The 27,600-nt window shown below is 42.4% G+C and overlaps 1 protein-coding gene across 2 annotated transcripts in view; it reads right to left on the reverse strand.

Annotated features, from left to right (window-relative positions):
- Positions 1-11,066: 11,066 nt before the first annotated feature.
- grin2aa (glutamate receptor, ionotropic, N-methyl D-aspartate 2A, a) overlaps positions 11,067-27,600 on the reverse strand; it is a gene marked incomplete at both ends in the record, with an annotated part of 128,222 nt that continues 111,688 nt past the window's right edge. For both annotated transcript variants that reach the window (XM_079178321.1, XM_079178320.1), the window contains 5 exons: positions 11,067-13,031; positions 14,921-15,159; positions 18,000-18,097; positions 19,012-19,101; positions 22,861-23,021. In XM_079178321.1, the coding sequence (XP_079034447.1) occupies positions 11,067-13,031; positions 14,921-15,159; positions 18,000-18,097; positions 19,012-19,101; positions 22,861-23,021 (2,553 nt within the window). The remainder of the gene's footprint in view (positions 13,032-14,920; positions 15,160-17,999; positions 18,098-19,011; positions 19,102-22,860; positions 23,022-27,600) is intronic.

Below are 27,600 nucleotides of genomic sequence, written 5' to 3' on the forward strand. Positions count from 1 at the left end.
ATGCTACCTCCTGAGCTCATTATCTAACAACGCTAAACTGTTTTATAAAATGTTAAACACATTTTTTAAAAAGTCATATATTTGGGAGAAAGCACAAAGCATAATTCTTGATTTGTGCCACAAATTGGTCTATTACATGTTAATAAAATCCCAGGTATATGACTGTTGAAAAGGTCGATAACTGTGTCGGGATTGTCGTTAACACAAATCTGTATAGCTTCAAAACTCTTAGTGATATTTATAATATATACATATATAAGTTACTGCAATGTGTATGTCGTGAATCGTTTGTAATGCCACTTCTTCAACAATTAAATGAAAACTTGTTTATTTTATTTTTTTCAATGGATGCAATTTGGATACTTCAGAAGCTCTGAAATATTGGTGTTTCCAGGTCAAAGACACGGTTCGCTCACACAACTACAGCATTTAGAAAACTGCAGATTCAACAAGCAAAAGACAGTCCCTGGCTCGTGGCAATTCCTATGTTTCATTTCTCTGTAATTACTTAAATGAACCATCGTATGAGAAATGAAGCACAGTCATACTTCAAACTACAGTGGCACTTGAGATTCACAGTCTGAAGGCACGTGGCCTCATTCAGTGGTAATTACTTTTATTAATTACTGAACAAACACAATGAGCCTCCACTTTAAAATCGTAGTAGCAGAATAACAGAAGCACTGTATCCTCAGCTGGCATATATCATTAAGTAGGCTTTAAGTCAATTCTCCAGATACAGCCTGTATAATCACAGCGTAAAACTCCAATTATTGATTTGATCAACATGATCAACATGTCCTCAGTGGAGGAGGCAGAGGTTTGAAGACTCAGGGAAGGGAGGCACAGGAGAACCAGAACCAGGACTGCGAAGAGCAGACTTTTAGACCTTGCTGCAGTAAAATGAGAGGTTTTGTAAAGAAAATCTGGTTCTTGGAAACGCTACCGCTTTCAATCCCCAAAATCAATACGAACTGAAAGTTACTTGTAAGTTGAACGAGATCGGGCCGAGATCACCCCGTGAGAAGAGTTCAAACTGTGGCGGGGCAAATCAGACTACGGTGGGCCGCCACAGTCTAGCTAAAGAATGGGAAGCACCGGCAATGTGGAGTGTGAAGTTCTTTCTATGATTGGTTCTTGAGAAAACTGCAGGTAGCAATACAACAAACCAAGCATCTGGCCTATGCTGAATGGCATGTTTTGCACGGGCAATGCACGAGCAGTAAAATACTGTTATTGTCATGGCTTTAGTAGATTAAGAGAACTTTGCAGTTTTACATCACAGAGTTTATTTACAACACAGTTGTCACAGCATGTCAGCTGCCTCCTGTGCAGTATAAGAGTGTGTAACGTGTGTGTTCTTCATTCATGGGAAAGAAAAGAACAATGGCTTTGTTACACAAACACATTTGAAGCAGTTAGCATTAGTCAATCCCTTGCAAATCCAACCTGTTAAAAAGAGTCATAAAGATTCAAACAGAGAGGGAGGGTTCCTCAATTCACACACACACACACACACACACACACACACACACACACACACACACACACACACACACACACACACACACCTTCCTCATAAAGACACAAATCACAAGCTAAGCCTTTTGTTTCTTTCTTGATCAAGATTTCCCCTGTGGTGAATTACATTCTCAGCATTATTTGAAACCAGACAAACCAGCCAACATCACACACAGACACACACACACACACACACACACACACACACACACACACACACACACACACACACACACACACACACAATGTGTTGTGCCATGGGGACCAAAGACCCAATTAACTTTATTACTGACATTACAGCTGGAGACAGTGGGAAGACAGATTACATTAGGCACTCTCTCTCTCTCCCTCTCTCTCACACACACACACACACACACACACACACACACACACACACACAGACACACACACACACACACCCAGGCCGTCTCAAGGTATCATGGAGTTGGACAGCAGTGCAACAACATTAGAGATCAGAGATTAGTTTATTAAACACACCTACACATGAAACATTTAGAGTGTTGCTTTCTAAAATGTGACATTAACAATGTATTGACTTTGGTTTATAATCAAACACATTTGTTTATCAGAATTAAATCAAAATTGCCTCGGCTCATGACGTCACTTAACCTCACTTAGATATCGGACCCACATACACACACACACACACACACACACCCCGAAACAAACAAACGTGCCGATCCTACGTGAACCCGACCCGGCCATCTTCATCCTGAGGTCTGGATCCTGCGGCGCAGCATAAGACTTGTAACTCTGGTCCATTTATAATTATTTACATACACATTTTATTTTTAACTAACATAAGAATCTATTAATGTCCTTTTACCAAAACAATGGGCAGCCAATGTTTGCCACCCAAGACACGCAAAGTACTTCAATGTCAAACAATTCCTGTTTTTGAGGAATGGCCATTCGTAAAATCAAACCTACAAAATCCAAAATCAATTCTTCAAGCCGTTCACAACCTTGAAATGAATTCGCTAAGACAGTGGAGCTGAACTACGGTGATAAGACAGCTGCTATCAGAGCAGCAATGAAAAGCAGCAGTGGAGTCAATATTAACACGGGATGAGACCTCCACAGGCTCGTTAGACGTCAAGAAATTAAAATGACCAGTCAAGAAATGCCTCCGACGCCTCTGAGGAGATCTTTTCAATTCTCTTTTCAATTACATTTTTTAAAGCCTGTGTTAATGCGGCCTGTGCACCGACATAAACTGTAGTATTTAGAAGTATACGAGTAGCTTTAAGCTACAGAAATGATTAGCACCGATTGGCAGAAGATTCCCTCTGAAGAGGATGTTAATCTTCAGCTTATTTGCTGTTGTAGTGTTCACTTATGTTAATAATCAAAAGATAATTTATTACGAGCTATTTTTTCTAACAATTATCAGTCAGCGGTATGTACAACATATGCAAGTATAATTTGATTATAATTATGTGATTTATCATCAAGTTTGTTTGTGTTTCATTTTATGGTTCTTTTTCCAAATGTACGTCATAATGACGAGATGTATTGTATGTATTTTCTCTACATTACATTAAGTTTAGTTTTTCTCAAATAAAAATTACAATCAAATATTTCTGCACAGAGTTGTAAAATGTGGCCTAGAAATTGCATTTAGAAAATAATTCAGAATCTATTTATAAGCACCTTGAGTAGAACCGTGGTCTAAGGTTTAGTGTTTTAAAAGATTTGTTTTTCTCAGATCTATCTCAAGACAACAGTCACTTGTCCATATGCACTGTGCATTACAATAATTATTGGTCAGAATAATATCTAATAATAATAATATATTTCTTCTGTCCGTATTGACTGAAGACATCTCTTGTGGTTCCAAGAAATGGGGGACAAGGTCTACGGTCTTCACTCAATCACTTTAAAGTTGATCTGAAGCTCACATGAGGCTTCGTTGAATCAAGTGGGAATCTTCCAAACTTACAGTGTTTTTAGTGCCAAATTCCCCGTCGGGTCCAAAGAGAGTTTCCTCTTTTTTTAAAAGATGGCAGCTTCGTAAGATATCCATTTCATTGTCTTGCACTGAATTCCTGAAGATTCATATTAGCTTCAGCTCAACCTTTTTCACCAGTGGACTGTGGATTTTGTCCCCCATCATATATATTGGAATCAAGGAAGAAATGTCCAATACATAGAGGAATGATTATGACCAATGATGATGTACGTGTCAGTGTTGTTCTGTATTACACTTGAAAAACATGAACCTGCAGTATATGATGGACATGAAAATGCTTTTATCTTGAACATGTCCATGAATCCATAGCAGCCTCTTTTTCTGCAGAAAAATGTTTGAGAGCTTACCGTCCATCTTGAACAAATATTATGCTTTAATAGCACACATGGTGATGTAAGCAGTAATATCTATAATGAATAATACGCTTCTTTATTAAATCTTTTTAAAGAAGCGTGATTGCATTCAGCCTTCACAGGCTCTTCTTAAGGTGAGACCATTGATATATAGTGAGCTAAACCACAGTACTGTCATCGCTCTTCCCTCCTAATAATCAAGACCCATTTCTTCCTCTTTGGGCTTTTTTAAAGTAGTTGAGAATAATTGTGTGTTGGTAAGGGTGTGGGTGTGTGTGTGTGTGTGTGTGAGTGTGTGTGTGTGCGTGTGAATGTGCGTTTGAAGAGGCAAGATTTAAAGATTTCCCACCAAGTGGATATATGCAATGCAGAACACTTTTTGATAGAAAAAGTCTATGGGGAGACAGGCGGACACACACACACACACACACACACACACACACACACACACACACACACACACACACACACACACACACACACACACACACACACACACACACACACAAGCATTTTCTGACGACCAAAGGGGAGAATGGAAAATGACATAATAAACGAGAGCTCTTTTCTCCCTCTTCTCTTTCTTTTATCTGCCCCTCCACAGAAGAAGAATGATCTGCCACAGTCTTTTTGCCGAGCTGGCTGACACAACCGCTCACGCAAACATGCTCTCTCTCTCACACACACACACACACACACACATTCACACAGAGAATCCTCTGCACCACTCTGTTTGAACCACACTGTTGTTGATTCTGTGTGATCTGATGAATGACGCCCCCCCATTTCAATTACTGGCCCTCCCCCGTGCCTCTGGCTATCTCTCAGGCTGCCCTTCACACAGACGCATCTTCCAACCGCCATCGAACGGCAAATCTTGCGAGGTGGCTATACTTGTCACAAGGTGGCTCCGTATTTAAACGGGAACATCAGCAAAAAAAGGTTGATGAGTGAGCCCTTGTTGTCCGTCTCCTCTGTTGCCCAAAGATATTGAGGCTGAAATGAAGGCCAAGGGGCTGTGGGGAAGATTGACCGCTGTAGAAGTGATTAGATGGGATGAAGATCAAGCTTTAAGAGCTATATGGCCATTCTGGCTCTTCACCATTCAGACAATGAAACACGGCCCCTCACTGGTTCACAAACCCACCCGTTGAGCAGAGTGTTGAAATCCCTCTTTGGCCACATTCACAATCCCATAGCGTACTATGTGGATGTGTGTCTTTGCTGTTGAATTGTGTGCTTAGAATGTTTGTTTTGGTTTACCGAAATAATACAATTCTCTTTCTTTTATTAAGATTATGTTAATAGATGACATTTTAGTGCTTTACACCTGTTCAAGGAAGACATGAAGCGGCAACAACAGTGTTCAGAGAGATCAAGTCAGTGCTCTTGAGTTTCCTATAATTACACTTACTGTATAAAGACAGGTGAGATGTGTGGTCCAGTGCATTGTTTTAATCCTAAAACTAAAGATTATTTAATATTCACTGGGTCAAGCAGCAGAATAGTTCCGTCTTGATATACAACAAGAAGTCAAAGGAGGAGAGAAGTGACTAAACCACTGGTGTCTTTTTTTTCCTTTATATTTATTGGGGAGAAAGTTGAAGATAAATGGGCAAAAGGGGAGCTGAAATAGGGAAAAGGCTGTAATAAGAAAAATGGAGTGGCAATAAGGATGATTACAGAGGAAGAGAAAGGTGACGGTAAGACAGCAACGTGGTGTATGGAAGGAGGACACCAGATGGAATATAATGGATGTATAGAGGCAGAGATAGAGGTGTAAGGCATGAGGAAAGGAAAGGAGGAACGTGGCAGATGGTAAATGTAGCTGGAGCCAAAATGGCCTTGATGCTCTGCTAGACACACACACACACACCTACACACACCCACACACACACACATGCAAGTGTGCAAGGTCAGTAAGCGGGCACAGCACAAAGGACTTTCTGGAATCACTTATACCTGCATGAGCAACTTAAAACACACAAACACAGGAGAATGAAAGACTTTGTCCATTTTTACATTTCCACAGAAACATTTAAACACACTATAACTTAATGTCGCCACTGTTATAGGTCATTTAAAATAACCGTCACTAAGGTATGATCATGGTACACCAGAACATAATTGCAGTAGATGGACATTTTGTAGGTTTATGAGTAGATTTTGTATCGATTCCACAGAGCCAGCAAGCTAATTTAGTACACAACTCATCGTCTGTTCAGTTATTAAGATTGTGAAATCTCAGCTGTGGTCAGTAGAACTGAGGCGGTGAAGAAGTGGAGGTTTGGTGAAGGTCTTGTAAAGAAAGTATACGTCTGATGAGGCGAAGGAGTAACAGTGACTGAACGATCACGTCCGTTAGCAGCTCAGTATTCCGATTGGATTATTCTGAAGCACACTATTTACATCCAATGGTATTCATCAGTGCCAAAGCAGGAAGTAGTCTGCCCCGTGGAGGTCCAACCCAGTCAGTTCCTAACTGACCATAACCAAATCATAGTTCCCATACGTCATAAATGATAAAACAAACACACATCGACATTTAATTAAATGTTCAATGATTCACTGATTCAGGTTTTTGCAGAATTTAACTTTATATTTGTATCTGTAATAGGGCTGCAGTAAATCAATATTTTAATGTATACTGATCTATAACGTTTAATTAATAATGTAAATAATATGAAAATGAGCTTTCATGGTTTATATTCTGACTTCTCCTGCTTATAGATCTTACCTGAAAGGCACTGTAGATTTAATAAAATCCAAATAACAAAAAGGGTCCAAGACTTCTATCATTAAAAGGCATAATAAACTGTTCATGCATTAATAAAAGACACACAGGAGTAGTTCTAGATCCACGTGTGGAGGCAGGATTTGATTACATGTAGGCAGCAGGCCTTCTTCAGAGATTATGATTTTAGTGATAAAAAAGCTAATATTTCCCATTGAATGTGTACTGATGTACAAAATCTTCAGTTGCAAAAAAAACAAATGGAGTCCATGGAAAACCAGTCGACACTTTTCCGTATTACCTGTGAAATAATCCACCTGCATCAACTGACAAAAGCGATTATCGTCTCGTACGGTGAGGCCGACACGGAGCCCGGTGTGTATGTTGTGAATTTTGACAGGACAGCAAACCTTGTGAATGGTGAAGTTTTATTCTAGTCGCTCTACAGAGAGAGAGGGAGAGAGAGAGAGAGAGAGAGAGAGAGAGAGAGAGAGAGAGAGAGAGAGAGATAGAAAGAGAGAGATAGAGAAACAGTGCCACTGTACAGAAGAGCTCCTGTGAAATTCACACAAAAAATATTGTTTTTACTCTTTATCATTTATAATTCTCCATGATGATGAATTCCAGTATGAATTTACAAGCGATGTATACAGGTGTCATTTCTAAATATATTCAAAATAGTTCCTTAAAAGTCTTTGAGGAAGTATTAGTTTTAAAAAAAAGCTCTATTCTTACAGCAAACCATAAAGAAAGAGGTCTCGTATCTTTGGAGGGATAGCAGACTCAAAGTAGAGGGTTGCTTTTTTTCTTTTTATCTTCTTTACAGTTGAAGTCCTGACTACACATGAAGGAGGGGGAAGAGAGAAGCAGAGCTGGTGATACAGTAATTCTCACCTGCCATTGGAGGAAGAGCAAGGATGTCCCGCCATACCGAACCAAGCCCTGACCCCCCTGACCCCTGACCCCATTTGGGCAACACGCGGCCTGATAATGACCCGTCAGCCAATGAGGAAGTTGCACTAGGGTCAGGTCCTCGCCTTCTCCCCCAAAAACAGCAGCAGCATCTTCATCGTTTTTAAACATAGATCATTTTTTTTTTCTCTCAAATATGTATATACTCACACCTGGTTACAACGCATTAGTGATCATAACATCATAACAAAAATAACAAACAAAAAAAAGAAACATAAAACATTAAAATTGTTACATCTGGGGTTGCATGCCATCACCTCATTATTTATCATTAAATGTAATTAAAATACATTTTTGTCATTAAAAAGAGCAGGGTTGTCATCACAAGGGTGTGTCTGAGTGTGTGTGCGTGTGTTTGTGTGTGTGTGTGTTTGAACATAAAACAGCATCAGTTCATATGACAGTTCTGTAAAAGTAGAACAAATAGAACAAATCATCATGAGTTCATAAAATGCGAGGGTGCCGTTTGATATTTTTTACATGTGCATATTGTTCACTTGTCAGCTCACTCAAGCAGCATGTGGAGATAAATATGATAATAATAATAATAATAATAATAATAATAATAAGTATGCAGATAAGATGCAAAGAAAGACAAATGTCGCTCGTCAGTCAACATCGGGGAAGCTGATTGGGAAGCAAGGAGAGGTTCACTGCAGTATTCCAAGAGTACAAAAGGGCGATATGACCGTAGTTGTTAAAGATGGCGCTTCAATTGAAACACTGGCTAAAGCAGTGGACTGCCTTTAAAAACCATGGAGAGAAAAGAGAGAGAGAGAGATTCCTGTTCGAGTATTCCACACAAGGGTAGCTTTTCAGAATTTGGACGTTTCAAGTGACATCCTCCATTCTGTAAAGGGTGCATGCAACACACCCCTCACTGAGCAAAAGGATCTAAGCCGCCCTACCGCCACACCTCCGTCTGCTCTTCTTCTCTCTTTACTTGGGTTGCATGAGCTCGGGCAAAGAGCCGAACTGGAAGACCTAGGACTGGTAAACATCAAAAGGAGAAAAGTTTGATTCTGCTTCGCGGTCGCTATAAATCCCGTCGTTTTTTTTCTTTCTTTTTTTTTTTTTTCTTTATAAATGTTTTTTTTTTCTACGAAAAAATCTGCACCGCATTCTGTTCTGTTGCTACGTTTGAAGCTCCCCCGAAACGCACAGAATCATCCTGAGGTATTTTATTTGATACAATTTGGCTTTTGTGAATCCAATCAATCAAGCAAATCAATCAAGTCAGTTAAGATGGTTACATGATTTTTTTTCTTTTGACTGTACAATTTGTACAGCATGATGCTACCAAAAAGAGTGTTTGTGTGGGCACGCGTGTACATTGAAGAATGTGCATGTGCAAGTCTTTTCTGCTAAGTGTTATCAAAAAGAACAAACAAAACAAATGCATGAACAATCAGCTGATGGAAACCAAATGGTTTTGGTTAAGACTTCGAGCTTTCCCGAGTTCCGCCATGCCCTCACGCAACGTCTTCCACACTAAGATGGATACATGGTCGATGAGCACACAACAGTGGAGTCTCCTTGGCTCCAATTCTCTCCATCTTGCCCCGCCCACCCCGTCCCACATCACACCCAGCAACACTATGAAGGTAAACAAGGGATCCATCTCAAGTGGTCTTCAGATCCTCAAGAGCCCTGGTTGACTGTGGATCAACAGTAATTGATGATCAATAATTGTTAACCACCAACTGCTTAACTGGTCTGTAGCGGTTCGATACCGTACAGCACTGCTAGTCAACCAACCAAAGTTTTACGAAAAGGAAAAAAGAAATGAAGTGAAGTACTTATAGTTATCCAACACTCTAGTGATGTGTCATGTTGATTGAGGAAACGAAGTAGGAAGGAGGAAAGAAGGAGGGAATCATCAGTGTTTTTTTTATAGCTAATACCCTGTTTCTCAGTGGCAGGGAGGTCAAAAATCAAAATCACATTTCCACCACCAAACTCAGACAAGGTGGTGGTGGAAGCAGTTGTAATTTCATCCTTTTCTCCCTTGTTTATATCCTCTTTGCTCTCTTCCCCTTCCACCCTTTTTCTTGCTCTTTTGCAGCAGGATGACACTGATTTACACTGATTTACTAAGCACAAAGGTCAACAATAAAAGTTTCGATTGTACAAGTATCCATCCACCATATCTGGCAAGACACAGTCCCTTTTCAAAAACATGTAAAATATGTGTCTGAGAGTGTATTAGTGTGTATTTTGTCTTCTCCGACACAGAAACAAATCAACACATGCAAAATAATCTACTACTCTTGATGGTATTTTTCAGAAAGCTATGCTTTTTCAAAAGCAAATGTGGGAGAGAGGTTTTCAAACTAATGGCTATTGTGCTACCAAATAAGCAAACTCTAAAATCCTACATAGGGGGATCCGGATGCCAGAATCCCTAATAAATCTTATAGTTTAATAGAATAAAAAAGCAATACTTCGCAATTATTTTTCTATGTGCAGAGCCATAAATGAAATGCCCATCAATTGCCTCAGGTTTCCCTGCTCGTGTGTCCTTTTCTATCAGTCATTTTGTCTATTTGTCTTTTTTACCTGTCAGTCTGTAAACATTATTCATTGATAGCACCTACATTACTCTCAGCTTCTCATCAACCAGCATGTCCCTCAGCATGGGCTGAACATATAAAACCAAATCGTGACCGAGCACACCGCTAACTTACTGCCCGACGACTGGCGGCTCCGCTCTGTGCCATTTAGCCACTCGTCTACTTCCTCCCTCTCTCTCCTCTTGCACTACCAAGGTGTCCCGGTGGCCATATTTGTCAGAGTAACAGGCAGCAGACCGTCGGACTAGCTCACTGTGACGCCTCTGCCCTCCTGGGACGCCTCCATGTCTGGCCATGACATCAAACGTGCCCATCTGGTCTCTCTGTCAGGCCTCTTCTCCTTAACTAGCAAGCTGCGAGCTTGACAGTGGAGGTGGAGAGGAAAAAAAGGGGGAAGGAGGAGGGGTTGAAAGAGAGATTTTCTCCTCTTTCTCTCCCTCTAGTTCCCCTCTCACATAATATCTCCTATCCGCCTCACCACTTCCTCACATATTTCAATCACAAATCAACTGCTTCATTCCCAACAGCGCCTGTAGGAGTCCTCCTTTACTGTTACGCAGGCCTCCTCTGTCCCACTAATGGGACCATGCCATTTCCTAAACCTTTTAAAAACCTACGGGGTTAATGATTCCCCTCCCCTTCACAACAGAATACCTTATGGCAGCGTGCCAGCCATGCAGCTAACTCATTGGTACATGGCAGAGGATGGACAAAAAACGGTGATATCATCTGCAAAGAGAGTAGTAGTAGTAGTACTGTCGTACCCAAGTGGGCACAAGTTCTTTTGGATTACAATGTCAAAGAGAAGAAGAAAAACGTAGTGTGGCTATGGCATCCCTTGGAGGATAACATAGTTGATAAATTATAATACAAACCCAGAGAGCAGTAAGGAGGAGAGAACACATTATTTCTTTAGTCAACTAAACATCTGACTCCAGACTGGGGATTTTTTTATACACCCGTCTATTGCTGAACTGGGCTGAGTTTAGGACGCCGCGTGGGGCCGGGTATGCACTAGTCTTATTGGCTGAGTAAGGCATCACATGCTCTTTATTGTACATGTCATTGGCTATCCGCCCGTCCCGTGAGCAGTATGAAGTGGTGGATTTTACGGAAGAGCGGAGATTGTTCGCGTCGTTGCGTGTCTTGATGGGGGGCGCTCCGACGACTGCTGCGGGTGAGGCCACCGCCAGCTGTTTGTAAATATCAGAGGAGCTACGCCCATGGACCAGTCTGCTGCTGGTGTCGTCCCTCAGCGAGTGGCCGAGGAAAGGGTTATCCGAGCCATGGGCCGGGTACAGGGACTTGCTCCTCTTGCTCTCCTCCAGGTTGTGGTTAAACATCATTGATTTGGACCCGGTGCCAAACAGTCTGCCGGAGTAGGGACGCATGCCAAAGAGGTTCGCATAGTGCGAGTCAGATGTGGAGTCCAAGAAGCGATCCTTCTCCTTGAGGCTGACGCTGCGCGCCGGTCGGCCTAGGTCTACATCCTTGGGCTTTTCGAGCATGATGTTGTCGAAGGAGTGCTGACGACTCAGCCTCAAGCGGTTTCTTTTTTGAACGTGCGGCCCGTCTGTCTGGGGCCAATACAGACCAAACATTTCGTCTGGTTGCTGCTGCTGTTGGTGGTGCATGGTGGGACTGACCAAGGGGTCTGCGAGCAGCTGGTCCTCACTAATGTCATACAGGTTAGCCGTGTGGAGGCATGCTTCACACCGATTATAGGGCGAGCGTGTGGCAGAAGCTGCAGCGGGTACAGCAGGAGTGTACTGCCCTCCCGGTGGGTAGCTAGCAGACACTTTGGACAAGCAGGAACGGCAGTGTGTCTGTTTGTAGCGATCAATGGATTCATGTGGGGACATGACAATGTTTTTCTCTTTCAGGCTGTAGTGTTTAGAGTAAGCTGGGTCTGGGAGAAGGTCTGAGTCGGGGTGATGCAAAGGCGAGGAGTTCAGATGAATGATGGGCTGCTCACACTTCCTATAGTTGTCACTGTGGTCGGAGTAGATCTCAGGATAATCCAGATCATCTGCAGCAAGGCCGCGACTTTCACGGTAGTGAACGGGGTCTGAGTGCAGGCTCAGCTCTCGGTCTGAGTCGATGGTGTAAATTTTCTCTCCTCCTCCACCTCTCCCGCTTTGGTTGGTTCCACCGATGACCTGCTTAGGTTTTAAGTAGGACAGCTCCACCTCACTGCAGTCCCTTGGGTATTTTGATGGCACCGATCTTTTTTTTAAGTTGTCCTTGGGCTTCAGGTGCTTGTTATTTTCTGGGTCCTTGTAGGAGGCCGCCCTGCTGGAACAGTCGGAGATGTCAGAGTGGGCCGCGTCCTCGGGGAGGTAGCGTTGTGTCTTCATCGACATTCGCGGGTCCGGCATCAGCATGTCGGGCATCGGAGGGGGCCCGGGAGGCGCCGAACGGAGCGTGTCCACCGACTTCTTCCACAGGGTCCGTGGCGGCTTGGCGTTGGTCTGGACTGACTCAGCACTCACCGCCACCTCAACTGTGTTGGGATTGGCATCATTCAGGGTCAGAGGATGCTGGCCTCCTTGGAAGATGTAGTTGTTAAGGTGGTCTTTGTGGCGGTTAGCAAGATAAGACTGCAGGTCACCAGTGTCCCCGTAGATCATATCTTTGGGAGCGTAGCTTCGGTTGTCGGCATAGATGAAGTTGCCCTTCTCTGCCATCATGTCCATGATCATGGGACCTGCTGAGTGCATGAATTCACGTTTAGGTGAATTCATGTGGGAGCCACCCAGGTTTGACATGTTGGTCATCTGTTTGGCTGATTTAATGAGCTTAAGCATTTTGTCCTGGGGGCTAAAGTCCAGATCTGACTTCTTCTTCATGTCAATGTGGACTCCATGGATGCAACTCCAGATTCCCTGCATGACGACGTATGGATAAACAAGTGGAATGGAGGGGGGGGGGAAGTCAAATAAAAAATGATGAAGGGTAACAAGACAAAGAATGAGAGGGACGGAGATGGAACGGTATAAAATGGAAGAGAGGAAGAATCAAACATAAAGAGGGATTGAGAGAGAAGTGGAGAAAAACAAACAGAATAATTATTGCTTATCTGTTCTGGCCAAACATATTCGTGGTCTGTATGTTTTGTTGAATTCATTAAATTGGTTGTGACTAAGCAAACCGCAGTACATTCGACCAACACAGTCTTTTAACACCGTGAACACAAACTGAAAACAGCATTAAATTAGTCTTTCTTTCATTTTCTCTGAAACACACTTGTTGTTCAGTTTATAAAGAAAATCAAACTGTGTCACTCAGTGAATGTGGGAATTTGCTTTGTTCAAGATATGAATCATCGACACAACCATGATTGATACAAGTAAAAAAAACAACATAAATCATTCTTAAGTAGAAAGAATTCTGAATTAATCATAAAAACTAAACACAGAAAAAATCCAACCAGGCTAAATGCAGTCTCTAGCAACAGCAACCAGACAAAATCTATCTGCAGCTCCAATTATTTAGCGGTACAACTGTTCGCAAAAGAGTACCAGCGTCTAAGAGTACACTAGAATTAATCTTAACAAAATAACCTGAACCAACAAATGACCTGAAAATACAAAAAATTACGATACTGTATCTCTCATAACTCTGAGCCCCAAGACTCCCTTAGAGGCACTACAGGGGCAACATTGCTTGTGAGAGGAAACAACCGTAAACAGAATAAATTACCATCATTAGAACTGTGGGGGAGGCAAATAAAGCCAATATTTGTATATAGACGAGCTGCCGACATACGTAATGCCTGACAGTGTTCATCTTACAGTTAAAAGAGCAACTTCTCTCCTCACTGACACCATTTCCCAGCTCACAAATACATCCTAAAAAAAGCATTCATCACGTGAACAAATTACAAGTGCTTTCAGCACACATTCTGTGAAGCTTATCAACACAAGACGGGCCATTAAGGATATCTTTTGTCCTAATTCACTGTTGAGGATGGCTTTGAAATAACGTCATTTTCAAGAACCTCACTTTTATCTCCTCTAAAAGTTTTTGCCTCCTCTCTACCCCCTTCTGTTAACTTTGAAAACTGAGGCACACTCTGCCTCCAAAATAGTGCAGAGACACTGCAGTGCGTTTAGGGATGCACGTCCATGTCTTCTGCTCTCACCTACAACGAGAGAGAACGCTGACCTTTCACAACAGAATGAGAGAGAATAGATTGATTTAGCGTGGGCTGCCGGGATTTCACCCAAAAACATGTTGCAATTAGGATCCATTTCTGTCAATATTCAGCCTCACAATCGCCCCTCCCGTCTCCATCCCCGTCCTCCTGTGTCCAGCCCCCTCCCCCCCTTTCGTTTCACTCAGTTTAGCAGTTTAGCAGTACTCTTCTCCTGCATGTGTGTGTGTGCATGTGTTCATGCTCGCTCTGCTCTCCTGTTCCGCTTAAAGAATATGGAACCAAGATAGGCCCCTCTGACCCCAATAAAGCAGCATTAACCCCCGCTGTGGATGCAGTGCTTCCTTGGACCTTATAGCCTGGTTAACCCAGTGAGATCCCCCCCAAGCCCAGATATTCACAAAGCCACATACTGGCATATGCACACACTCAATGGTTGGTTTTTGTGACACATTTAACACTGTTGTTTGAAAGTGTTGAATAAAAACTCAACTCTGTGTAAAATCTAAATTCTGTGTAAAGCTGAAGCATGTTTTTTTTTTTAAAGAATACTTGTAGAATAGCCTGCACACACAGAAATACACCTATACAGCCACCTATACACAAACTGGTCCTTACTCGACTGATGGAGAAAAGAAGACCCGGCGTGCCGGTGCAGACTCCAGTGAAGCAGTATCTAAGCCTCCAGTAGAAGAGATGCTCAGAGACAAAGGTGATGAGGGAGAGCCCCATGGCCGTGGCCAGCATGTAGAAGACACCAGCCATGTTGTCCACATCTAGCTGACTGGACATCACCTCGTTCTTCTCATTGTGGCAGATTCCGGTCAGCCACTGGGCTTCCAGTTCCTCCATTTCACCTGAAAAGCAAAAGAACAGAGAGAGAGAGACTCAAATCCTTTACTAAACGGCTCATTGGGGTTTGAGAACGCATCAACCAAAGAAGTAAAAGGGTAGACATACGTTTATAGACACCACATTGTGTGAGACATATATTTTCATTTAGAATTGCTGCTGAAGTTACCGTGAATGTACATAAAATATCCTGTAAAAGCTGCTTTGAAATCTTGCATCTTTTTATCTGTTTTTAGATAAATTGATGATAAATGGTGATATCATCTGCAAAGAGAGCTATCATTAGTGTTATTTAACAAGCAGATGGGATATATCATGTGGTATTCAAAATGATATTTCATTAGTTTTTTTTAACTCAAAAAAATGAATAATTTCTTGTGAGATTTTTAATGTAGTTGCATTCAAAAGAGTGAGATCTACGGATATGTGATTGTGGCAAATAATGTCTGCTTTTGGCTGACTTTGTTTGCAATGATCCGTGTCAACCTTTACGGGTTAAACACTGATATATTTCCCACGTTTGTTTGTGTTTATTTTTCCGGGGCTGGTGTTGAAAATAGATTTCTATGGGCATCACCATCCCCTCCATGTTGCCTGATAGAGCAAAGAGATGTTTTTCAGTGTAATTGAAAGAAAGGTAGAAAGACAACAAAGACCTTATCTTTTCTCATCCCTCACTCTGTGTTCCTTCCCCCCCTCCCTCCCCCCCTCCCCCCCTCCCTCCCCCCTTGGCTTCCTCTGTGACATTTGGCGCGTGGCTAATCCAATCTGTGTCATTCAGGGCAGGATAACTAAGGCTGCTAGTGGGGAAAGACAAATATCATTGAAGTGTTCAGCTACATGTCTTCAGGGCGCAGACTCACTCATCATTAAACCTTTTGGACAATTGAGGAGAATTTATCTCCGGTTAGATTCGCAAATAAACCAATAAATGTAGCCACGGCACACGTTGTTTTTTAGCAAGACATTATGATATATGCTCGGAACTGGCAGCAAGAGAATGTGAAAATAAACGAGATATGTAGATATAAACAGGTCACTTTGTATCTTCTTTTAATCAAGTGCGTTCAAGGGAAAAGCTTTGGGGAGCTGTGACGGGAGGGACGTATTGCTGAAATTCAAATTTTGTTCTCTTTTCAGCAGTCAGGCAGCTCAAAGCTCTAGTCTGGTGACCATTCGTCTGGAACGCAGCAACACAAGTCTCTGCAAGTGTCGTCCACAATTTCAGGGGCTTTACGAAATGTTTCAGCTTGGAGCATCTAGTACTGGGGGGAAAAAAACATTTAATTTAAGATGTGAGAGTGCAACGTCTTCTGCATTAACATTATTATGAACCACAAACACAGAATCCATTACTGTCCAAGACATTCGCTGAATGAAAGTTTCTTCAGAATGCTTATCTGCACTTTGAAATAAGCTCATAAATGGCTGAGCAACAGTTCCAGAAACGCGACTGAATGATATTTAGGTCTGAAAGATTACAATCTTGCTGGATTGTGCTGTATGAAACTAGGATAACAAAAAAAAAAATTGTATGAGTACAGTATTCCCAATTTTAGTACATTTTGAAAAAGTTATTTTTAACCCTAAAAGAAAAGGTGTGAGCAGCCGTTGGCTTAGCCATAGCTGTGCCAGACCATGTGTTTCCAGACAGGCTGTTTTGTTTCTGTCCCGTCTGTTTGTTCTTCACCTTTCTCCGCTCTTCCCTGAACACATCTTCTTTCTGTCCATGGAAAGCCACATACGCTCTCCACCCACATTGTGTCCATCTGATCAAGTACCATCTGCCAGGACACGGAGTCATTGTCATCTATCAAGGATCTGCCCTCCTCTCATTCCCAAGCTCTCTCTGTACCTGACACACCCAGTCTCTCCTCGTCTTCCTCTCGTACCGGGCTCTCGTCCTCTCTTTGACCTCTCTCCGGCCATCACACATGTGCACTGTCTTCCATCACTTCTATGTCCTCTTTATCTTCCTCTGTCACACACTTTGTTTGCGATCATTTTATCCCCCCCCCCCCCCCCCCCCCCCTTGCCATCTCTCTCACTCTCTCTTCTCACCTTTCTTTTCCTTTTTGGCTTTATCTAATTTGTTTTACAACAACGCTAAAGTCATCAGCGTGTTGCAAAGATAATACAGCCTCGAATGGCTCTGCTAAAAAGCTACAAGATTGGACGGGATTACAGGGCGGAACAAACCCCACTGAACCAGATGTTTCTACTACATTTTCCAGCCGTGGTACATGATGGAGTGTGGCCCGTGTGCTCTGCAGCCCTGATACGATTTGGTTAGAGAGGATTATTGTCACACCAATGTTCATTTAATCAACTTCAGTGCAGTTAATGTGAGTGGCTGTGGGCACCCGCATCAGCAAAATGCTTTCGATGTAAAATGTAAATGAATCCGTCGATAACAGCTCAAGCTGTCTCACTTTCTCCCTGTTTTGCAGTTGGAAATTGTTTATATAAGAACTTCTGAAGCTACTGTAATAAAGGAACGGGGTGATTCAGAGTAATGCTTAAACACACACACACACACACACACACACACACACACACAAATCTGGTGCTGCAGAGAGGAATACATTAGAATAACTTACACACTCTGCCCTCTGTTTAGAGCAGCCTTTTGTGTCCAGAATAACATCAAAGGACTATTTATACTTCACTGCTTTCCCTTTGTGCTGTCAGCAGACAAGGCAGTAGAGATGTGTGTGTGTGTGTGTGTGTGTGTGTCTGTGTGCAGGAATTACAATGCTGGCAAGGAACAATGTAACCTTTTGCCGTCATAGTGTCATGCACTTTGAATGTGTGTATGAGAATGCCATGCGAGTGTGTTTCTCACCATCTCCGATGATGGCCAGGATGGCCAGGTCCACCTGTCGTTTCCAGTACGAGCCTTTCTGCAGAGCGATGCCGTAACCGGTGGTGGCAAAGATGTACCTGAACGCAAGCACATCCAGAACGTACAACAAACACACACGCACACACAAAAAACACATATTTTAACCTTTAAAAAAAAAGAATTCTCACCTTCAACCCTCCAGATGCTGTGATTTAAAAAAGATCTTTAAGGAGATACCTCATGTATAATGATGCATATAAATGTTGTGAAGTGGAAAAACGATGGTTTTGCAGCAAATGTGACAAGCAATCCTCATGTCTAACATCAAAAGGCTAGGTTTTCATCTTTTCAGGTCTATCTTATAACAATACCGCCACATTTGTACATTGAAACACCGAAGGCCGCTTTGATCATCCCGCCGGTCCACACTGACCTTAAAGAGGTCTCTTCTTAAAACAATTACAGTGTTCCATTGCTTTAAAATGGATCTCTTAGCAGTGTGGAGAGGAGGAACAATCGACGAAAACCAATAATACTTCAAATGTCCTTATGGGCATGCGAGTGTTGTTTTAAGACAGACTCAAAAAACATGTAGCTATCCATTACATAATCTTTTTTTTAATTATTATTACCATTATATAATGTATATACATATATGATCTAAGTGTCAAACAGTCAGTTAGTCGGCTGCTGGTGGTAGCTTAATACTTACTGTACAGACATGAAGGTGGTCAATCACTTCCCATCTAACCCTCAGCAAGAAAGCAATTAAGCGTATTTCCCAAAATGTTGCACTTTTACTTTTCACTTTTTATATATGTGATAGCACAATACTCAATAAATAAGCAATTCCATAATCCATGTAGCTTGTATTTACATGTATCTGAGCATTGCAACCACAAAACAAACCCTTTACACAACGGTTTGGACCAAAGAATGGCAGGATCGGACCATGACGTGAAGACAATCCACAGTGAAAGTGTCTTTTTAAAGAATTAAAAGCTTTGGTTACCCGCTGCCAATGGTCACCAGCTTACATCCCTCATCTCTACCGGCCGCATAGTTCAAAACGGCAGCATCATAGATGAAGGCGTCCAGTTTCCTGCAAAGGATGAGAAAAAATGAACAGAGGAACGAGACAGAGGGAGGGGATGAAGATGCATGAGGGGTTTACATTCTTTTTTTTTTGTTAAAGAGAGCGAGTGAGAAGTGCACAGGAGGAGACAGAAAGCAGACGAGGGCTTATTTTTCAGAACGTGTTGTTTGCGGATCAATTCTAAAGTGTTAAATCATCTCCACTAGGAAGCCAATCCAAGCGCAACCAAACACTCAGAGGACACACTGCGGAGCGGCCGCCGCTCAATACGGCACGCTTCACTGATGAGAGGACCTTGGAAGCAAATGGACGACCTAAACAAACTTTTGACAGACACACACATACTGACACCCCCTTTCTCTTTCTGCCCTTGTCCACATGCAAAAACACACACACACACGCACACACACACACACTCATGAATGAGCAGGTTGCGAAGTGGAACGTCCAAACGAAAAGAGCCCAGACTCAGACTGACATTTTCAATGTAACCGATGCCATCGCTAACCGCTGCTCTCTCACACTCTCAGTGCCGGCTCACACACACACATACACACACACACACATACACACACACACACACAGAGCCCTGCTAATAGCGCAGTGACTGGCTGGCATTTACTGAATGTCAGATCCAGCCCTCTAACGGAGGCTCACAGCCGATAGTTCAGCTGTGTAATTAGCTTAACCCAGCACTGGCTCCATCCACACGCAGGCTGTGTCCAAACATGTAGGAAACCATTCCTGTGTGTCGTGGCAAGTGTGTGTGTGTGTGTGTGTGTGTGTGTGTGTGTGTGTGTGTGTGTGTGTGTGTGTGTGTGTGTGTGTGGACACTTCGGCGACATGAGTGCGATTGTGCAAACGTGGCTGCGCACTGGTGAGAATGGATTTGTGTGTGCGTGTGTGTGTGTGTGTGTGTGTGTGTGTGCGTGTGTGTGTGTGTGTGTGTGTTTGTAGATGTGAGCCAGACATACTGTGGCTCTAATGGCTTGGAGAGGGATTCAGCCATCACAATCTGTCGCACCTTTATTTGGGTGAATAAAATGGAGCAGCACAGAATTCCGTGCCACTTTCCATCTCTACACCTTTGAATGTAATCTTTAAAACGGCAAAAATTACCATTAAGTGTGACTCGCACTTATTTTATGGCAGAACTCTGCAGTGCAGAACCTGTCAGTTGAACTCCTGCACAAATAGCATGTGGACCCCCAAAGAAAACATTTTAAAAGATCTACATCAGAATGAAGGTCATGCCATACAAATATTTGTTTTCTCCCACATAGAAACTTTGCATTCAGTGCATATAATTACATTTTTCAAACCGTAAACACTTACAAAAGAGAGACTTTTCAATGTCAAAAATTCTGTTTCACTTAATTAAAACATGCACAGTGTCACAGAAGCTCAAGGGGCTGGGTTGGTGTGGCTACCAGAGAGAAAATGAAATACAAACAGTTGAGGTTGAAGACTCATGAGATGCCGAGACTCGTCGTGTTGAATCTCTGGAAACACTGGAAAGTTACCGCGATACAAACACCTCCTCTTCTCCTCTGTATCCATATTTGCATGTTAACAATTTGAATCCGTACAGACCATACGATACATGGTACTAGGTATTCTACCTGCAGTGTGCGTTTGCATGTGTGTTGCTCTTTTTTCCCTCTCTGACAACCCTAAACTTTTCTGCCGGTACTCTTTGTATATTGAGGTCCTCGCTGTGCCGACACGGTGGTCTCATTACAGATGAATGAGGATGCTGATGTGTTTCTCTTGCAGCTCTCATGTCAGATTGGGCGCTACAGTCCTGTTGGCATTATGCAATATTTTTGGAACACACATGAATGAATTTATACTAATTTACCCATAAAATATTCAAAACTTTGCTGGTACTGTGAGTAATTTAGGTCCCGAAATGTAATCAATTCAGCTCCCTGGTGCATAGTTTTGGGTTCTTGTGGACGTAACAGATTTTGCGTGTAAAGCCTGTCAGCATTATGTGTGATCAGAGCTAATCCAGCCATCGAGCCTCTAACAGCTGAACGCTGCTGCTCATCTGCTAATACCGCAGAATAGAATTATCAATGAGGGTATTAGAGGCTGCACACACCTGCAGCTCGCTGTGTGTGTGTGTGTGTGTGTGTGTGTGTGTGTGTGTGTGTGTGTGTGTGTGTAGATACACATGATCACGTGTGTTTTTATTTCTAAGCAGTGTCACAGTAGTTTACCAAGGTGCATATTTGCGTGTGTGTGTGCGCGTGTTTACCTCTGTGCTGCATGTTAATACAAAAACACAGGCGAGAGCGACTGAGAGTATTATAGATGCAGGAGTGGTTTAACCGCTCTTTACATGTTTACATCCAGTTTACTTATGACTTATGGATGAGAGAGAATGAGCTGAAAGACATGCCAGCATGAAAATTATGGATCACGAATCACATCCTCATATTTGTCCTTCAAGCTGAGAACTCTGATTGGATCCCACCCCGTAGCCATTAACCAATCAGGAAGAACTTATTGTCGTATCACCTCATCAACCTCTCGTCCTTTACCGGGTTCTTTCCACCATTTTTCCTTGCCATCTCTCCATCCATCCTGTCTCCTTCCTCGGTCTCCCTTCCCTTCTCTATACTCTTACCCTCAATTTCCTCTTCCGCCGCCCTCCCTTTTTCATTCCATTGCCACTTTCTTCTTCTCTCGTCTCTTAGCCCTTTCCTCCTGCCCTCCACACTTCCTTCATTTCCTTCAATCAGCCGGTTTGTCCTTGGCCTCCTACCCCGCCTCTTATCCCCAAGTGATGGTGATATGAGAGTCACCCCTCTGCCTCTGCTCCTCCCTTTCCTTTGCACTGCCTTAACCTCCACTTTTCTATCCATCCAGCCCCAAATGGTTCCACTGTTTCAATCTGTCCTTGGCAATGAGCCCCCCTTCCTTTCTTTCACGGATATATTATGGAAGTATATTTACGTCAAAAGATCTAAAGGAGCACAAAACAAATTATCAGCGCTACTCAGTCTGCAAGTCAACATTTGAGAGAGCACAAGGCACATATTTGTAAGAGTTGAATCAGATTTGAGAGTGCAATCCTAATCGTGCACGGTCTCAGTGTTCTGTTTTGGCAGCTTCTGACCACTTTAGGTCACTTGCCAACCATTTCGCCAACCACCACCATTTCAATTGGTCGGCTATTCTTAATTTTTGTGTTTCAAATAATATTCTCTGTGAAATTATTAAGAAAACATACTGGAAATGAAAAGCTGTATAGCTAGTAGTAGAATTAGACTCTAGGTCGCCTGCCAATAAATTGAATGTGATGTTAGTCGTCTAGATTTTTAAGATAAACACAAATCGTATTCTGCTCTTACAAATTCTGACCCTGCGCGTTGTCAAAGCTCGACTTGCAGACTAAGTAGCGCTCACATTTGTTTTGTGCTCTCTCAAATTGTTTTGCCATCAATGTACTTCCATAACACACCACCACCATCTGCAGGGACCAGATCTAAAAATAGCTCCTGCCATTCCCAATGAGGAAGCCCATTCATCCCCAGTCTCAGAGGAGCTGTCACGCACACACACACACACACACACATGACAGCAAGCACACTCACAGACATGCAATTACACATAGATCTATCTGTAGATGACACACACACACACAAGCACACACACGTTTTGAAGTTGACAGGTAAATCAGTGAGATAGTATTTGATCACGGATCAGTGAAGGAATGCGCTTACTCGCAATCATGCACACACGATGTTCCCTTACCCCGTTTTGAGGCTGACAAGTGCGTCCGTGACTCCAGTTTGATGATATTTTACCATGTACTGGTGCATAGCGGGGTAGTTCTTCCTGATGTTCCTCTCTGTGGATCCGTTTGGTACCGTCCCGAAGCGGAACGGAGGAGAGTATGCGTACGGGTTCTGAAACTGTGGTGGAGGAAATAAGGAGATAGGAAACACAGAAGGGTGAATGAAAGTGACAAAATGTATTCCAAAAAGTGTGCGTGAGCTTCTGTGTTTTTAACTGTGTATATGTGGGTACGAGCAGTACAGATGGGTCACCCTTTAGAAACGATGGTTCCACAAGGGTTCTTCCTGAAGGGCTGAGGTTCTACCGAGTCCAAACGTTCATACCAACATGCTTTTTAGTTTGCTGGATCGTATAAGGTCTGAAACCTTAGTATGAAACCAATAGTAGGCAAATATGATGCAGTGTGCAAAAGCTGGACATTGTGCCGGCATTAATATCCCACTTGAGAATTTATATAATTATGCCTTTAAAAATCCCAAGTATTGCATCAATGCCCAGCCTGTAACCAAAACCAATGTATTGCTCTTTATTAACTGTAACATACATTTTATATATAACATGTTGCCAACAATAAACTATTGAAGGTTTACTTACAAGCTGAAGTGGCCCTGAGTTGAATCTGAACCACAGACACTGTGTCACAATGAAGCTGTTATGCATACTGTGTATTGTGTCGGATATACATCGTTTGTCAATATTCACTTTCAGCACCACCATAAGTGTGGTGATATTTGTGCTCCAAATCCGCTTCATCCTCCATTACGCTGCACAGCATCCCCGTCTGTTAGTGTCTGTACATCTATGAGCACCTTCACTGTCTGTGCCTGTGGTTTGTCTCCGTCTGATAAATCCTATCAGCACATCTGATTCTATTGCATCTACCTTCACAGCTGGGGTTTGAAGTTATTCTATAATTTCCCCCGGGAATCCCAATCTTTCATTCTTGAGTTATAGATCGCATTGTACAAAAATAAGCAACTAAAATAAAATTGTCTTTTCAATTTACCAACGTAATTAACTAATCAAGGTGTTGAATTTGATAGAAATGAGAAATACAGCAGCATCGTCTCGTTGCCTTTATTGGAACCTTACCACTTAATGACCACTTAATCTCTCAGATTGTCAGTCCCCCCCCCCCCCCCCCCCGTTGCTATTTTTAATTTTTAATCTGGATTAATCATACTTATATTCCACTGTTGGCATCTTTCCTCTGCTCTTCGCAGGTCTTTCTAACTTCCCTTACTATTTAGGTCTGTCTGCCCAGTTATATAATCTATTTATTTAACGTATCTGATGTAGTCGAGACCGAGTACAATATGAAGCAGAACGTTGGTTTTACTGGCTCTTTAGTTGAGAGGCCACTTTCCTTCTTTTCTCCCTCTCTCTCTCTCTCTCTCTCTCTCTCTCTCTCTCTCTCTCTCTCTCTCTCTTTTCACCCTTCCTCTCACTGAATTTCCTTTCCTTTTTTTAACACTCTCCCATCATTTCTCTCTGTGTCCGTCTTCCCCCTCTGTGTGTCTCTCAGGTATAATCTAGTCTGTGTACAGGTCAAGGGTTTTGTAGTAGTGTGCTTGTCGCTCCAGTAGCTCCAGACCCTCAAGCACTGCTATAACAATCTGCCGTCATTGCCAGAAACAGACAAACCCTATCAATTAGAAGCGTATATCACGAGCTCCACTCTAACTGTGTGTGTGTGTGTGAGAGAGAGACTGCGTGCATGTAGTACTGAAGACTGGTTTCACTACATATTGTCAAAACAGCTCTGTAAAATAATAATCCATAACAATGTCATATATCTACATCTTTGTTTTGCTCAACACAAGTCAGTGCACGAGGGATTTCACCAGCATATTGCATTGGTGTCTGTTCAACATCTGTAAAAAAATAAGAAATTCGATTGTTGAATTGTTAATGTAAACTACTTTCATCATATGTGTGTCTACATTATACATATCTAAATATGTATGCGTACTCTATCTGCCTGCACACATGTGCATCTCTATTGTATAATCAGGTCAGGGCGAGGGCGCGTTGATAGGTCCGCTGTGCACATGTGCGTGTTAGTGGTGATGTCACGCAGTGTGTGTGTGTGTGTGTGTGTGTGTCAGCATCACGAGCGATAGCCCTCAGGAGGAGCTCTCTCCTCACGCAGTCCTTCCTATTGTCCCCCTCCCCCCCCCCCCACACACCTTTTGTGGCTCCTTGAAGGTGAAGCAGAAGCTTTAAGGTCAGAAGAGGGTACAGAAGCACAGACATCTTGACTTGTCAAAGGCACAGGTGAGATTGGGAACATTAACAATGACTACGTTATCCAGCGCTCACATTACCAGGGCCAGTCGGAAGGCAAACATCATGAACGTTATCCACCCTCATCCTACTGAGAATCCTACAGAATGACCACATGAGGAAACCTGTGTCTGATGCAACTGTGGGACTCATGGCAAACATTATTAAATTGCTATTTTAAAAGGTTTTTGAGGAACAAATTGATTGACAACATCATGAAAAATTGCATAATGAATTGCTGAGGAATTACTGTCAATCCCGCTACACCTGCAGCCACCTGAGGCTCTCAGAAGCCAATGGCAGCCTGGCCTAGGAGAGATTCACACTCGTAAATACACAGACTGTATATAAGAAGTGGACGTGGGCGTCGTGACGTCATCAACTGGTTTGTGGACTGCTGTTTTGATGCCTCGAGTTCGCCATCTTGGATTAAGGCCGTCGCCATGTTGTTGTTTTTTTTTTCAACCAATGAATGGAAGTTACCATATTTGGAGTTCGGAGGAGTGACGTACAGACGCCGTATACGGCTCTGGTAGCCGCAGTGACCACAGTAAGCCCGCCCTAAAGCATCCCCTGCTTTATGGTCTATTTGACTCTAAATGGACCATAATTTACTAAATGAACATCATGCTGTATTGAAGAAGACTTGATACTAGAGATTGAGACCATAAACTTATGTTTATAATGTTTACTGAGGTAATAAATCAAGAGAGAAGTAGAGTCATTTTCTCATAGACTTCTATACAACCAGAGGAGTCGCCCCCTGCTGGTCAGTAGAGAGGATGACAGTTGTAAGACACTTCCGCATTGGCTTCACTCGGCAGAACCGGAGGTTACCGCCTGGATACGACACACTAATGTTGCTATTTGTGTTGTGGAATATTGGCGATTGTGTGTTATTGCAGGTATGGTAAATTGCAAAGAAGGCTAGATTATTTTTCGCCAAGAGAGGCACAAGTGCAGGCGCTGGTCCTGCTGTGAGATAGTAAAAGTAAACCCCTCAGATCTGCGGGGAGCCCAGGTAGACGTTAGAGTAGGATCAGGGTTAAAGAAACCATGACATGACATGTCAAAATGTCAAAAGGTCTGCGGTGAAATATGGCTTTTTGCGAATGGCACCAGCTGCTGCTAATGAAGGCTAGATGCAGACATAATGAGAAAATAAAAAGGCAGAGGATCAGACAGGTGGAGATAAAAGTTATCACTGCCCTGCTGCATGGCCAGCAACACACTCTAGATCAGAGGTCGTCAACCTCAGCGGATTTTATTTATTTTAAACATGAATCTGTCCATTATTTTAATAGTTCAGTATTGTATGCAAGATAACATGTATGTGTATGCACGGCAGTGGCACTAATAGGCCATCACTCATTTTTCGTTTCCACATTTATGTTTCAAATAAAAACATCAATTTGAATAGCTTGTGTGCATGATTATCATGCAATTGACAGAGAATGTTGATATTGGCATTGGTATCAGCTGACAAGGTATGTTTATGAATGTCAGTGGCACGGCCGCCCTACTCACTGTGCCTTGAACATGTTTTATATAAAAACATGAATATAGGAACCTGTGTATTGAATGTACAATAAAGAGGTATGTTTATACACGGCACTAGGCCCAGTTTAATATAAAACACAATTGTATTCAATATATATATAGTCGAGGTCCCTGCTCCATCAGTTTGGGGGTCCTCAGCCTGAAAAACGTTGTAGACCCCTGCTCTAGATATTGAAATTTGAAAAAAGGTGATTCTTTTTTTACTAGATTACATTTATAAATGATCGACTGCTGTTGAGTTTATTTACCTGAGCTCCTCCCGACTATCCGACTCGCTCTTCTTTTGTTGTTCCTCTTCCTCCTTCGTTCTACTCCTCTCCTGTTCCCTTCGCTCTCTTGTTCTTACACAAGTTCCGTCGTTGTATAAGCAACGGACTCCCTGTTATGTGTGTCTAACTGTGTCTTTGTCTGTGTCATGTGTACGTGTGCATGTGTGCGTACTGGACGCTCTAGACTCCAGGTTTTCGTTTGCTATCCATCTCCCTCACGTGTCACTCTAATTCTTTTATTTACTTTCTCTTCAACATGTACGTAAGTGTCGGACAGGCGGGTTTTGCTCTCAAGGGCAACTGTTGCCAAAAGCGTTTGTCATTGATTTCATGTAATTTAAACACATCAATCACACTGCAGATAGAAGATGCATTTACCACTTTAGAACCCCCTTTGTGGTTATAACTTATGGCCTAAATGCTTTTTTTCAGAGGAGGAATATTTGCACATTGTTTAGAAATAAAAACAATTCAGTTTAATTAATGATGCAATATCTAAATCACCTGTCAGTACAACCATAACAGGCAGGACAGCTTTACTGTATTTATATCATTAAATATGGGGTTTGTTTCTATATTT

Source organism: Pholis gunnellus (assembly GCF_910591455.1).
Source record: "Pholis gunnellus genome assembly, chromosome: 17".
Lineage (NCBI taxonomy): Eukaryota > Metazoa > Chordata > Actinopteri > Perciformes > Pholidae > Pholis > Pholis gunnellus.